Source organism: Pinus tabuliformis, chromosome 3_1, assembly GCF_031772625.1.
Source record: "Pinus tabuliformis cultivar Carrire ecotype Pingquan chromosome 3_1, CPIR1, whole genome shotgun sequence".
In the NCBI taxonomy this organism is placed as follows: domain Eukaryota; kingdom Viridiplantae; phylum Streptophyta; class Pinopsida; order Pinales; family Pinaceae; genus Pinus; species Pinus tabuliformis.
In genome coordinates this window covers 749,548,898-749,564,636 of record NC_142301.1, presented here as the reverse complement: position 1 = coordinate 749,564,636, position 15,739 = coordinate 749,548,898, and the positions used below count along the sequence as shown (strand labels likewise).

General features: G+C 37.8%; 1 protein-coding gene across 4 annotated transcripts in view; it reads right to left on the bottom strand.

Annotated features, from left to right (window-relative positions):
- Positions 1-615: 615 nt before the first annotated feature.
- Positions 616-15,739, bottom strand: part of NUDT9 (nudix hydrolase homolog 9) — a 214,829-nt gene continuing 199,705 nt past the window's right edge. For all 4 annotated transcript variants that reach the window (XM_089413231.1, XM_089413234.1, XM_089413232.1 and 1 more), the window contains 2 exons: positions 1,153-1,311; positions 616-1,021 (listed from right to left, as the gene is read on the bottom strand). In XM_089413231.1, the coding sequence (XP_089269357.1) occupies positions 929-1,021; positions 1,153-1,311 (252 nt within the window). In that variant the 3' untranslated portion in view covers positions 616-928. The remainder of the gene's footprint in view (positions 1,022-1,152; positions 1,312-15,739) is intronic.

Here is a 15,739-nt window from a genome sequence, read left to right as displayed (position 1 = left end):
CAGTGATCATAGCAAAGAGTACTATTTGCCAATTTGTTATCCCTTGTACCAGTAAATATTTTTGTAAAACAATATATTTGAAAATCGTTTCAGTGGAAATAGGAAGAATTCTAATATTCTATCTGATCGATTTCATCAGTTCACGAGAATCCATTTGTTCTGTCTGCATCTAACATGAGGTTAGTTTCAGGAGTGATCACATCCATAAACCAAAACTCCAACAGCCTGTTTCTTGTGAGATAAAAATATCACCTTTGGGAGAATAAAATGAGCATTTTAATCTCTTAAAATGACTGTAGATCATAGACGCCAATTTTAACATATGGCTGCATAAGCCATAGATGCCTCTGTTCAAGTTTCTCCATTTAATTGCCTGCCTGGATTCTTGCTTTAAAATGTGTTACACAACCCCTTGCAACTTGAAGGAATAATATGCACTCTATTCATTGAATACACTATACCAATCTGCAGACTTAAAATTCACATATGAACATGGACTTCTTATTGTGTTGGTCACAGTAAAATACACATTGAAGCATGTCTCAGAAATGCATCACAATTTCCTTAATCCATTGTAAAGAAATTAGAACATGAAGTGAGAATTCTGACGACTAGTTTAATTAAGAAACATGTGATAAGCATCAGATAGATGTAAACGCCAAATCAGTCACGAGGTTTGAGTTTTTCCATTTCAAAGAATTATCCTAAGAGAGTGTGCCATCTCTTTAGAAGATAACATTGCGAATAGTTACAAATTGCAGAATAATTCAAAATTCAACAGAATTTGAACTTGGTTGCTATAGGACAACCATGATAAGATAATAAACATGGCCTAAAATATTCCTCAAATTCGAACAAGCAACAAGGTAAGCTACACCACATAGCTTCAGCAGCATGGATAATTTAAGAATGGAGTGAACTTTACAAATCAGGTATTTGTTCTCTTAAGCATTAGGTCATATAGTGCGAACCCACCTTGATGACAACCAGGCATCTTGGAAGCTGCAGTGGCTAGTTCAGACTGAAATAAGACCATAATCAGACAATAGAGAGATCCAATTTCCATATGTTTAGACAAATCTTATAAATATTTAAAAATATTCATCTGCAAAAGTTGTATGGTATTTTCTGCATCAATTATAATAAATATACCTTAGGAACCATGCACAGTTGTGTTGACTCAAAACCATCCTTTGCTTTTGAATAGAGTCTCAGGATATCTGATGAACTTAAACTACATTTGATGTAGAAGAAAGCTGCAGGTCGGACATTCATCACTCTCCGAGAAATTCCAATAAAGATTGGATCACTCTACAAGACAGTATAATAATTTTATCTGTGAGACCTGATGCAGATTTTAAGTGTTCATAGTAGACATTGCTGTAGAATTAGAAGTCAAAAATGTAGACATAGGAATTGGAAAATAGAGCAGGAGGGAGTGTTAATGTTATGTTGCCAATAGAAGCAGCATGTAGTATCAAGCACAATAAGGATAAATAATGAACGGTTGAGCAATTAACGATAGAGTCAAGACAACCACTCTAAAGAACATGTTAAGGAAAGAAAATTTTTGAAGGATTAAAACTCCAATTCAAATTGTATTGTCTTTAGACATTGTAGGCATACACAGTAGCATGGATCGAAATTAATGTTGTGATGGTACTGAGATTCAATTAATCTCTTAAATATTATGGGAAATAGCTTAGAATAACTGGAATTTTGGCCTTTGGTGCTGGAATTTGAGTCTGTCCTAAAGTTCATTCACGTGGAAATGAATAGTGATTTATGCAGCATGAACTTGTGAAATGCCAAAACATCCAGATTGCGGGTATGCATGTCCGGAATTGCCATGATTTGCATGAAAAGATAGGTTGGGGATGACAATTATAGATATTAAAAAATGTAAAAATAAATAGAAAAGTGGGGTGGAAATTTCAAAATTAGCCACAACACACATTATTAGTATTGCAAACTCATACCGTTCACAATTACAAATCTGCAATTGCACTCACATATATCAGGCATTTGTACAATTCATTAATATATCAGGCACTGTATAAGAAATTTAAATAAAATTAATTTTCAATGAAGAACTCAGGAAAGCTAGAGCCCAAAACATGAAATTATTTACTAAATGTCGGGACTAAATCTAGAAGGTATATCTATCTAAGATATTGAACTAACCTTATCTACTGTTTTTAAAATGGAACTAAAGTTCCTTGAGTTTTCGTTTCCAGAAATGCTTCATGCACAAAATTTAAGTCTGCAAATGGAACCTAGTCTACATACGGTAGACTTTTCATATGAAATGTTTTTACAGTGACATAGTAAAAATCATCAAAACCTTTTACTCAAAAATCCATATAATAATTCTCAATGTTCTATCTCTGGAATTTTCTAAACGAGGAAAGAGTAGCTCCAGGATGTTTGTATAATTGTGAAGTATTGACTAACTCTCCATGCTTCCTCGATGCGCAATCTCAGATTAGAAGCTTCCTCTTGTATCCCAAGAATTATTATGTTTAAATTTCTTTTTAGTCAGGCATTAAAATCCTCAATTTCTCTCAGATTCTTGTCAGTGTGTTATCATTGGAAAACTGCCATATAAGCATTGCCGATAATTGCATAGCAATCCACAGTGACTGGGATCAATATATAATGGCATATGCTCGTCCATCTATAAACAATGCTTTTGCAACCTAGGTCTTGCAGCCCTGTTTCAATAAAGACAGGAAATTTCAAATTGCAGCATTGCAAAAAAAAATTCCCATAAATCTGCGTAAGGACAGGAAAAAAACATTGTTTTAGATTTCTATAAGACCATTGTTACCCCATCTTACTCTGGTTTGAAGAATGAGATTCCAGATGGTAAATGATTTTTAACTATTAAAACCCTGATAATGTTCATTTGTGGGTACTAGTGGGTATTGACATGGCACTAAACCAACACTTAAACAAGCCCATGTGGCATCGTTTTGTGGCCCCTGCAGCTGGGAACACACAAGGGGTCCCAGATTGTTATGTTGCATCTGGAATCTCCCCAACCGGTGGGGACCCCTTGGTATTCCCAACTGTGCAGAGCTGCCTGGGAACAGCTCAGCCTTGATCCCAAAGCTCCCAGAACATTCCACAAGTATCCATAATCTCTCCCAAACAAAAGCAAACATTCTATTCGAACGCCCATGTTCCAATGGATGAGTATATGCTGGGAACCGGTTCCTGAACCCATGGGAGCAGTACCCATTAGACAATGATACTGACATTTCACAAGACCAAAAATAAGTTCAGGTCCTAACAAGGAAACATGAGAAACATAAAAGGTCTAGGTTTTAATGGATTCGATAGAGCAAAGAAGTTGCCAAGTATGTTGTATTCTGAGATGTTCCTAGGGAATAGAACTGGTAGAAGGTATCCATTGGAGATTGAAAACCTCCCCACTTGTGGGTACTAGTGGTATTGACATGGCACTAAACCAACACTTAAACAAGCCCATGTGGCATCGTTTTGTGGCCCCTGCAGCTGGGAAAACACAAGGGGTCCCAGATTGTTATGTTGCATCTGGAATCTCCCCAACCGGTGGGGACCCCTTGGTATTCCCAACTGTGCAGAGCTGCCTGGGAACAGCTCAGCCTTGATCCCAAAGCTCCCAGAACATTCCACAAGTATCCATAATCTCTCCCAAACAAAAGCAAACATTCTATTCGAACGCCCATGTTCCAACGGATGAGTATATGCTGGGAACCGGTTCCTGAACCCATGGGAGCAGTACCCATTAGACAATGATACTGACATTTCACAAGACCAAAAATAAGTTCAGGTCCTAACAAGGAAACATGAGAAACATAAAAGGTCTAGGTTTTAATGGATTCGATAGAGCAAAGAAGTTGCCAAGTATGTTGTATTCTGAGATGTTCCTAGGGAATAGAACTGGTAGAAGGTATCCATTGGAGATTGAAAACCTCCCCACTTGAATAGCTAAAGGAGGTATCCCATATACTTCAAGGCATGCAATAAGATTACTGTCACTGAGTTGTGCTAAAGTTTTTAATTAAAAAGGTGAGGAAGGATTCATTCAACTAGAGCTATGTTAATTTTGGACAGCTAGGGAGAATTTCCTAGCCCTCATTTGATTATGAAATATTTTTCAAGTAATTTAATAAAAGGAATTTTATTATGGCCAGCTGCAATTCAGTGGAGGGAAAAATATTATTTGAATTTAAATTTACACCGAAAATTCAAGGTCGAATTCAAAGTTGGCTCCTCTCAAGGGTTATGACACTTCATGGAAATATAACTATAAATTCCCCATTGTGATCTCCAAATGGTATCTTCGGATGGCACTTATGGTATGTGGTTTTCGTATGGTATCTGGGCTTTGTATCTGCCTCAGGATTACTCTATTGTTTCGTAGATTTTTCGGAAATATTTTGACTCTGTTCCGAGGGAAGCCTTATGCCAGTGACTCAAAGATATTGGCATCTCTGCGACCCAATTGACAACTATTATGCGCCTATATGAATCTGTCCTTGGTCGTCTTCGTGTGGCTCATGTGATGTCTTATTTCATCCGAAGCACCATTGGGGTTAAACAGGGTTGTCCACTGTCCCCCAACCTGTTTGGGATTTATATTGATGAGTTGGAGGCATTCCTACACGAGCATATCCAGGGCACTGATGGGTGCCTTCTTCACCAAGTTTTGAATCTTGATATCCATTCTACTCCTTGTTGACAAAGTGATCCTCCTCTCCTCATCCCCAAAAGGATTACAGAGGCAGCTGGATGCCTTAGCTCTGTTTTGTGATCTTAGATAGTTGACGGTCAACCTGTGTAAAACCAAGGTTATGATCCTCAATGGGGTGAAGAAAACTTCAGACCTTCACTTCCTATTTAGAGGGGAGGAGGTTGAGATCACCAACAAGTATAATTACTTGGGGGTGCAATTCTCAGGTCCTCGCTTCGATTTGCGACCAACGCTTCAGCCTCAAATCAACAAAGGATATGGATCCTTTGCCCTTCTTGAGAGACAGTGCTTTTGACACCACTTCCAAGACATCTCGTCCAAGATGGGTCTCATGGAGACCTTGATCCGTCCCACTATTCTATATGGCTCAAACATTTGGGCACTGTCTTTACTTGATTTAGGTTGGGCTTCAGCTGAGAGATTCCAGATTCTTCTTCTCCATCACACCATTAGATGCAAACAGACAATACCTCAACAAATTATCCTTGCAAAGTTTGGAGCTCAGCCCTTTCGGCTTGAGACGGTCTTCAAATTGGTTTCATTCTTGCATCGTGTTTGGAGCTTTGCAAACTTGATAAAGAGTAGGGACCAATATCCTTACTTGGCATATTTCTCTTCTGAGACTATTGGAGTTTCAGATCTCTTAGAGTCAGTGGGCATTCAGTTGGATTGTCTCCCTCCTTTCCGATATTCCTTAGATGCACCTGGTCACTTTTTACCTACTAGGCAGGAGTTGAACAAGATCATCAGGGAGGACATCTATAGGCAGTTTTCTCAACTCACCTGGGTCAATCCTCCAGAAGGGTTGCGCCCAAAGATGGCCTTCTACGCTGAGCACTTCTTGGAGTTGAGAGACAGGCTCATTGTTCGACCCCAGTATACGCTTCGCCACTGGATGCATGCTTTTTTAATTCACCTAGGCCAGTTCAGAGTAGGTTCTCATAGACTTTGGGTAGAGACAAACCACCAGATTGATAGACCAGACATAATCTGCTAGATATATCATTTACAGGAAGTGGAGATCGAGGTGCACTTCATTTTTGGATAACCTATCTACTACGAGATTAGAGGAAGGTTCTATTGCTTGTTCAAATATTCTCAAACCCTCACCGACTTTTTCAAGTATCTCGATCAAAGATGTTTGGCCTTATATATGCAGGAGGCTCTCAGGTTCCTAGTGCATATTCTTCAACCTCCCATCAAACCAAACCCCACACAGATGATCACAACATTTTGCAGGGTACTACCTTCACACAGGGGCACCAAGAGACCAATGGATACCAGTACACATCCAGAGTCTAGATCAATCAGGATCCGTTAGACCTCACCCCACCACACGAGATCTCAACAGCATATACATCTCATATCCATTCCTGGGAGACGGACTAGGTCCTTTAGACCTCAGCAGCAAGTGAACTCCCCCAGGCAACGATTTAGTGGACAGTGCGCACTTTCCAACGACACTTCATCAGGCCAACAAACTTTGTTGAGTTTCTTCAGTGTTCTTCATTCAATCTTGGATGTTAAGAAAGATGGGTCTGATCCTCAGACATATTAGCTCTTAGATCTTCTCTACCAGGGCTAGATGTTAGTTTACTTCATGCATTGCATCTTTTATAGGACATCGTTTGGTTCTCCCACTTTGTACAAAAGACTGTTTGATTGTCTCGCTTTGTATGGACATCATTGTACTCAACAGTCCCTTTGACCTACTTTGTGGTCATTAGTTGGACATAAATATAATTATCTTATCTATTTCTCTCGCTCTGCTAAGGATTACTCTGCCTCAAGATTAGTTTCCATATTTTACCCTCACTCTGCCACAAATATGTACGCAGGACTTTCACTCAAGGTTCAGGATCTCTCTCTCGCATTGGCTATACTCTTACACTCTCTCGCATATTTTACAGGATAATGGCTTGCACTTATTACAGGAGTTGGGCTCACATATTCTACATAACTATGACTATGGCTCGCACTTTGAGTTTGGTATGCCACTTGCTTGATCACCCTATAATGTCTCATTGTAATGGTGTCATGTTGTAGTGATGTATGTCTACAATATGACCTTGATTGGGTATGACAGTAATCACACCTATCGCATATGGTCTCGCTCTCATTACTTATGATCTATGAAATCAGATTCGCTCGAAATGGGCTACGTGTCTGAATCCCACGAATCGGACATGATTTGGTGGAGATTTGAATCCCAGAATGGGACACGTTGCGTCCTAACGTGACACGATCGAATCCCACACGTGTCATGTTAGGACACAACGTGTCACGATTTTGGGATTCGAATCCCAAAAAAGGGAAACCCGCGAGAATAAAAATGTGTTATTCTATCAGTGATTTACCATTTATCTCTTTCAGTTTTGCATACGTTGAGCTGTGGGCAAGGAGCTAAGGGTGTGGAGTGTTCAGCAAGGAGATTCAACCACCAAGTAAGTGCATTTCATCTCTATTTTTTTGCATTTCTATTACAGCAGTTTGTTTATGATTTTTTTTCCAAATTTCTGCATGTTTTGTTTATTTTTTTTACAGTATTCATGGCTCAATCAAGGGCAGCAGTTAGGGGACAAAGGAAGGGGAAGAATGTCTCCATTGGAGATGCCCCTCCTCCCCCAATATCATCAGAGTCTGCTGCAAGTAATGTTGAGGGAAGAGGAGGACCTAAAGACAGCATTGAGAAATATCACTTGTGGAAATATGTCACAAGAGAGGATGGGACAAGCACCAAGGGGAAGGTAGGAAGCAATGTGCAATGGAAATGCAATTTTTGCCACATTCCTTTCAAAAGCACATATTACCATGTGAAAGGCCATTTGTTGGCTTTACCAAGTTGTGGAATTGGAGCTTGTAAAGCTCTTCCTTTACAAAAGAGAAAAGAAATGGAAAAGGAGTTCATTGTTGGTATGGAAAATGTGGCTGCAAAATCAAGAAAAACCAAGAATGAAGACCCCCTTCCATTTTTGAGAAAAGGCACCACCAAATTTCCATTTGAGAGTTCTATTAGGGGACAAGCAGCAAAAAGAAGAGCAATTTCACTTGGTCCAATGGACAATATTTTTCAAAAAGAGAAACGGAAAGAGCTTGATCTCACCATTGCCTTCCTTTTCTATCAAAACTTCATATCAATTAATGTTGCATGCTCACCTCTATTTATTGAGATGTGTCGAGCTCTAACTCACGTGTCTCCATCATCGTATGTGCCTCCTGGTTCAGAGAAGCTTAGAACCACATTGTTGACAAAGGAAAAAAAAGAGGTGCAAAAAATGCTTGAGCCTATTAAAGCATCATGCCCAACGTCTAGGGTTAGCATTGTTTCTGATGGATGGACAGATCTAGCACGACACCCAATCATCAACTTCATGGTGTCTTCCTTGAATGGTCCAGTTTTCTTGAAAGCAGTGGATACACTTGGAGAATACAAGGATGCGCAATTTATGGGTGAGTTATTTATTAAATTTGTTGAAGGTGTAGGTGTTGATTCTTGTGTGCAAATCATTACAGATAATGCACCTGTTTGCAAGGTTGTTGGCATGATTGTGGAAGCTAAATATCCACAAGTGTTTTGGACACCTTGCATTGTCCATTCATTGAACTTAGCACTGAAATCCATTGCTTCTGATGTGCTTTGGATTGGTAACATTATTGAGGATGCACGACATATCCGTAACTTTGTGCAAAATCATACAAATTCCCTCACTATCTACAAGGAGTACAACAATCTATCATTGTTGAGGATCGTTGATACACGGTTTACCTCTTCATTCATGATGTTGAAGAGGTTGAGGGAGGTCAAGACCGCTCCTGGGGCCATGGTTATTTCTGAGTTTTGGTCTTTTTGGAGAAAGACAAATCAAGTAGCCTATAAAAGAGTGAAGGACACAGTGCTAGATGATGCTTGGTGAGAGAGGGTAGATCTAATTATTCAAATCATGGACCCTATCATTTCTTTCCTTCGATTTGCAAATATAGACAAACCCATCAGAGGAGAGGTTTATGAGGGATGGGATTCCATGATTAAGTCTATGAGGAGCATTATTCTACACAGTGAGTGCCCCGAGTATGAGACATCACCACAAACCTTCTGTGGTACTATACAGGATATTCTTGTCAGCATATGGGACAAGAATTGCACACCTTTACATTGCCTGGCTCACTCATTGAACCCAAAATACTACAGCCATGAGTGGCTGAATGGTGGACCTTCCCGCAGATTCCCTCCTCACATGGATGGTGAAATCTCACAGGGGAGGAAAGATGCATTCAGGCGGGCTTTTCAGGATAGAGCATTGCTTGATGAGGTGGAGGATGTCTTTGCAGAGTTTTCCACTGGCACTGGTCGATTTGCAGGATATGATGTGATTAGAGACAGGGGGGCTAAGACGCTGAATTCTTGGTGGGCAAATCATGGGGCAACAAGCCCTCCTCTTCAGTAGTTAGTCATGAGGCTTCTCTCTCAAGTGACTTCATCCTCTTGTTGTGAAAGGAATTGGAGCACATATGGGAATTTGTATAGTGTGAAGAAGAGCAGACTTGAGCAGTCCAGGGCAAAGACAATGGTGTATGTGCACACCAACCTTCGTCTTATTTACATGCAGAGGGAAGAGTGGTTGAGGGGAAAGACGAAGATGTGGGATGTCTTTCCTGATGATATGGGTCTAGACAGTAGTGTTGAGTTAGCATTGGCCAACATGGATCTCAATGATCCAGTGCTAGAGCCTCTTAGATTTGATGACGGTGATATTTTAGAGGGGTCATCCTCCACACCAACAGATGCAGAGGCGACTATGGATACAGGGGAGGAGGAGGATGCAAAGGAGAGCAGTGGTGAGTCTAGTGACCATGATGATGAGGACATTGATGCTGATTATGATGATAACTATGAGGATTGTTGACTCATGAGTCATGGGCTACCTATTGCCTTGAGGGTTGTATACCTATAGTTGTTTTATATTTTCTATTTCTATTTGCCATTGGCATTGCACTACCTATGTAACACATTTTGATTTGATGACTTAATGAGAAAATTACAATTGTCAGTGTCTTTATCTTACTATATTGTACATTGTCTTTCATTTATGAATCATGATTTATGTGACATGTATTTGAATTTTGTATGTACTACACATGCTATAATGTTACTAACTTACTTTGTAAACAGTAAAACTAACATCTAGATGAAGATCTATGTTTGAAATCAATGAATTTGTATCACTAATGAGAATTTGTGTAAGAAATATCGAATTTTTAATATATATATATTTTAATAAAATAATATATAACGAATCCTACGTGACCTATTCCGGGGGGTCAATGTGTCCGAATCCAACTCTCGAATCCCGAATCCCCGTGTCAGGTGACTTAGCTTATGATCTCGCTCTCACAATATTTGCATATGGTCTTGTTCTTCCTTACTATACCAATTGTAATGGCATCTCTGCATGGTCTCACTATAGCATATGAAATGGTTCCATTTGACTCTCTATATTATGGTTCTCTGCAATATTGTTGGTATTGTTCCTCTGCATAAATTCACATCATACACAGTTGTTCTTCTATGATGTTGCTAGGCATAATCCTCTACAATTTGTATGATGATTCATTGTATAAATGTCATCTTTGCATTACTCTTTCTCTGTGTTATAAGTATGGTTCCTACTTAGCTATATGTTTGGCATCATTACTGTTCAGAACTATAGTAGTATCTGTTCATGGCATCGGATATATATATGTTGATATGGCATCCACATTGTAAGTATATTGGCATGCAATAATATATCGAGTTGTATTGGTGTAGTATTACATATGCAAAGCTCTTGTCACCAACATCCTTGAAGAGAAACCCTCATAAGATCTTGATTCGAAAAAACATGCAGAATCGTTGTCAGTGATCTAGACAAGAATCAATAATCTATACGTATGGCAAAGACTACATGACAAAATCCTATATGATATGACAGTAACCATTTATGTCTGAGACAAAACTAATGTTGTTGATTTGACAGTGATTCTGAAGTATGACCTAGGAGTTACCCAATGATGACAAAATTGCTATGACAGATGTAGCTATGTCTCTATGGCAGAAGCAACAACTCTCCCAAACTTGGAGAACTAGATAAGGATTGGAAGTATGCGTGTAAGAAGAGGAGAAAGCTAATTCATTTCATCATGAATCTTCTCTTGATTCACGGAAGAAAAAAAACTATCTTCTTGTAATATATTTTTCAAGATATGATATTATTTTGGTTTTGGTGGAGTATTGCAAATGAATGTACAGACAACGTACTTGTTGATTTGATGTATATTCCAAGCAACCATAGATCAGCAGAGGAAGAACACCATGAACTGAACCCCAAATTCTTTCTACTATGATAAAAAATGTTCCTCAAAGAGAAACAACTCAATACCATCGTTACAAAATTTTCCATTCAAAGATCATCATACCATAAGGTGCCAAATAGAAACTTTATAGCTTCTTTATATAGAGAAACCCCTCCAAGTAGAAAATAATGACTAGTTGGCTTGATTCTTGTCAAAATAATCTTGACCGTTGAAAATAGCTTAATCATCTTTTAATCTCCAGTGTTGAATTTTTAAATTTGAGGAAAATTTGATTTTTTTTAAAACCACTTTTAATTAATCCAAAAGTTAATATTTTGGATTAATTTCCTCAAGAAATTGACTTTGACTTAACCACCAAAGTCTAAGGGCTCAAATTTTTCTTAAAATATCCATTTTCCCTTGGTGGGGGACCTCCAAAAATTGACTTTCCTTTGACCCACGAATTTTTTATTATTTTCCACTTGGTGGGAAATTAATTTGACTCAAAATCAATTATTTTTATAGCTTAGGATTTTAATTTAATTTTGCCAGAAAAATTAATTAATTAACTCTAGAAGGGATTAATAATTTTTTCCACCCTCAAATATTTTAGACATGGTTTTTTTATTGCAAGGGACCATGCACCAAAATATTTTTGCATCCAAATAATTACAAAATCAACCCTTCGAAGGGGAAATACACATTTAGACTTGGACCATCAATAACTTACCCAATTTTGCAACACAATATGATCTAGTATGAAACCAAGTGTGCTTGTTATAAGATAATTTAGTCAATGTGCTAAGATTATTACTCACTTAAGACCTTGTCAACGAATTCCACCCTAGCTTTGGGGTTTAAGCTAGAAGAAAAACTTTGTCGATTATCTGTGTTTACAAACACATAATTTGGTGAGGTTAAAAAACTTCCTAGGATGAAATCCTTTTCCAAAATCAGAGGCTTACCTAGGTGTTGTTACATAATTAAATGGTCGTACTAGCATCATTTACAATAAAACTTGCAGAAATTGGGTTTACAATGATATAATCATGTTGGCTGATGAATTTGATTCTCGAAAAAATTGGCACACTGCTTCCTTGGACCACTGACAAAATTGTGGATAACACCACCAACATCGAGGTACATAGAGGGCTTGGTCCTCATAATTAAATGTTAGTTCCATACCCTCATACATGACAAACTCCAATGGAAACGTTGTAATCCACCCAATCCTAAAATCCTAAAAACTATTAAGTCTACTAGATTTTGAGTGGGATCTAAAATTCTACTTTCTCCATATGAAATCCAATGAGGTTGAAACCACTCTCTGTTGAGAAATCTAGGGCAACATCTAGATTAGGTTTCTTAACTTGATTTCTCTTACCTTTGACAAGTTCTTGTGATCATTAGATTAGATCTTCATTATTATTACTGTGTTCTGTTTATCATCAAGACAAATGTCAAACAAGGAAACCACAAATGCAACAATAGGACACCAGAGATAGGCTCCAAGCCAGGGTAAAACCCCTTAGAAGGAGAAAACCCAGTCAAACTCTTATATTAGTAGAACCAAGTCAAAGTGAGAAAATCCAGGACCCTTTTAAACCATGACACGAATTTTCCTCCATCCACCAAGTTAGATTTCCATGTAGACAAGTCAAACTTCATGATTGAGTCAAAGAAGAACATCACAATAGCTAGAATCTCAATCTCCTTTTTTGCATTCTTGATTTCTTATTTTAATTAAGTAACTTCGGATTTGCAATTCTTATGTGTGACAAAAAGATGATTAACACTACACCTTCGCTAGACCTTTTAATCTCCTTTGCTTGGGATTATTTTCTTCTTGTAATAGAACATGCTCTCTTAGTATGACTCACACTTCAATTTTGCTTCTTATTGCTACAGATCGAATAGATTATTAACTCACTGCACAATAGGTCAAGTGCTCCTTTATATAGTCTTCACGAGGTGGACGTACCCCTTCATGAGGCCGACTAGACAAGTTGAATTAGGCGACTTGGTGGAGGGGATATAGATGATCAAAATACATAAAAATGTTTTTCTTTCTTGACACAAAGAGCCCAAGAAGCGTCTAGAATATAATGATAATGACAATGACTCAAGACATAAACCTAGAAGCCTGCAATGGAGGCTTGACCTACAATAAGCATGAAAACCATGCTAATAAATAATCTTCTTTTACAAATAAATTTTCTTTTGACAAATATATTACATCATGACTCAAATACAATTATGAAGACCGACACTAGTTACATTCTTCAACACTCTCAAACATTCTAAGTCAATTAATGGCTCTATGGAAAAAGTCCCGATAAAGTCGTGATAACATCGGGGACTCGCGATTTTTTCAAAAATGAAAAACTTGGGATTTAATCGTAAAACTCATGATGAAATTGGTAGTTTATCCAAAAACTTGTGAGTGAGGTGTTTGGCCACGTATTAGTTAGGAAAAGGCTGATTTTTCCACTCATTTTGCACTCTAACCTTTGTGATTCGTGCTTGTGGAGAGAGGAGGTGTTTTTCACTACCCAAGAGGAGGAGATTTACTCGATTGTGGGTGAGACAACTTCAGAAAACCCCTAACGTGGAAGCCATCTCATTGGACCATATTGACACCACTGTTGCATGGAGGGTTGAGACTGAGAGGCCTATCATGGACTCAGCCCTTGATTGGTTAGAGGTGGATCCAAAGACACTAGCGCCGGAGGAGGTAGTAGCTACAGGGGAGGGAGAGGTATAGGGGGAGGAGGAGGAGGAGGAGGAGGAGCAGGAATAGGAGACAAAGCAGGAGGAGGAGAAGCAAGAACAGGAGGTGACAACATCTAGGATGGGCAACAACAGAGGACAAAGGCGACCTCCTATTTTTGCTTCTAGAGGACTACAAAGTCCATTTTTAGCCCTAGGGGCAAGGCCTTATTCCTCTAAAAAAAGGAAAAGTCATTCCCTATTCTCGTAAAAGGGGCAGAGAAACTCAATGACTGATTAGTTTATGACATGTAGATGACTCATGATGATGAATCATGATATACATTTATTATATTTTTTGTTGATATTTTGACTCTTGAGGCTGACTCAGGACTCGACAATCAGGACTTGATTCACTATTGATATCTGATGTAGCACTACACTTCTTATACATCTTCTATATTATCTTTATTTTCATATTTATGTGGCAATGCATTTATCTGATGTTGTGGATATTTTAGATAATAAAAAAATTTAATTAAATATTTTTGTACTTTTTAAAATTTTCTGAATTTTTGCCAATTTTTTCAATAACCTCTTGACTTTAATGATTTTTTCAATTTCTAGACCCTTATCGATTTATTCCCCAGGTCGACTTTTTCCACTTTGATTAATGGTAATCTTAAATATTTAAGTAAATGGATGAAAATGAAATATAAAGGAGAATGCAACTTTTATTTTAAGAATTTAGTATTAATTTAGCATTACCATTAATAGCATTCGTAGGGCTTGGACAAATCCACTTCCCAACACTTGGATTCCCTTCTAACATTGCTTAATTTCCCTTCGCTGCACTCCAAAACTGTGACTGAATGCGTGAGAACGAGGCAATAAATCAATTTCAGGTTGCTTTTCTTCAAAAGACACATATCCAAATTTCAAGACACTAATAGGGCTCATGTCCAACATGAAGGATTCGAGACACGGGGGGAAAGTGTCAAGTGACTTAGGTCTTTGGTGGTGAGATACCGACCCTAGCTAATTCAAGATTGGTTTCGGTGGTGAAACTATCCACCTAGCCGATCAATACTAGTTTCGGTAGTGAAACTATCTACCCTATCTAGTCTAGAGAAGGAGCCATCCGGGTTTCTCATTAGTGCATTAACGAGTTTGTTGGATAGGCCATTGTCAGCCATATATATTCAGCCATTTGTGCTATCTTGCTAGTGTTTAATAGGTTCTCAAAATCACATTTGGCATGTATTTCCATATTCATATTTAATATAATAAGGCTGAGTTTTGTTGCTACTTTGAAAGATTTCTTGTGCTTTCTGTCAAACAATGGTTTTGTGTTCAATTGTATGCAATATGTTTGACGAAATGTTCTTACCTTGATGATTAGCAGAAATTCATTTTTTGTGTCATGTTTGCAAATTGTTTGTTAAAATGTCTTAGAATTTTTTTGAAGATTACTGTGAAATCTAGATTAGGACAATACAAGGGCAGAGGAGTTCAACAATCAATACCTCCAATATCAGAGTAGTTCAATAATCAATACCACCATCATCAATGTACAGAAAGGGCTTTGTGCTCTTGATTAAATGCCAATCCCATACCCTCATACATGATCTAATTCAATTAAAATGTTGCAATACTACCAATCCTAAAATCTTGAAATCTTTTAACTCTATTGAATTTTGAGTGGATATGAAATTCTACTTCTCCATATGAAGTGCAATAACGTTGGAAACAATGTGGAAAAAATCGAAGTCAGGATTAAATTGGCAAGGGTCCAAAAATTGAAAAAGTTGTTAAAGTCGGGAGTTTTTTTAAAAAGTCGAAAAAATTAAAAAAATACAAAAATATTCATTTTTTAAAACATCCAGACTTTTTCAATAAAATCCCGATTTTTTCAAAAAAAAAAAAAAATCGTTAAAGAAACTACCTCATTCACGATTT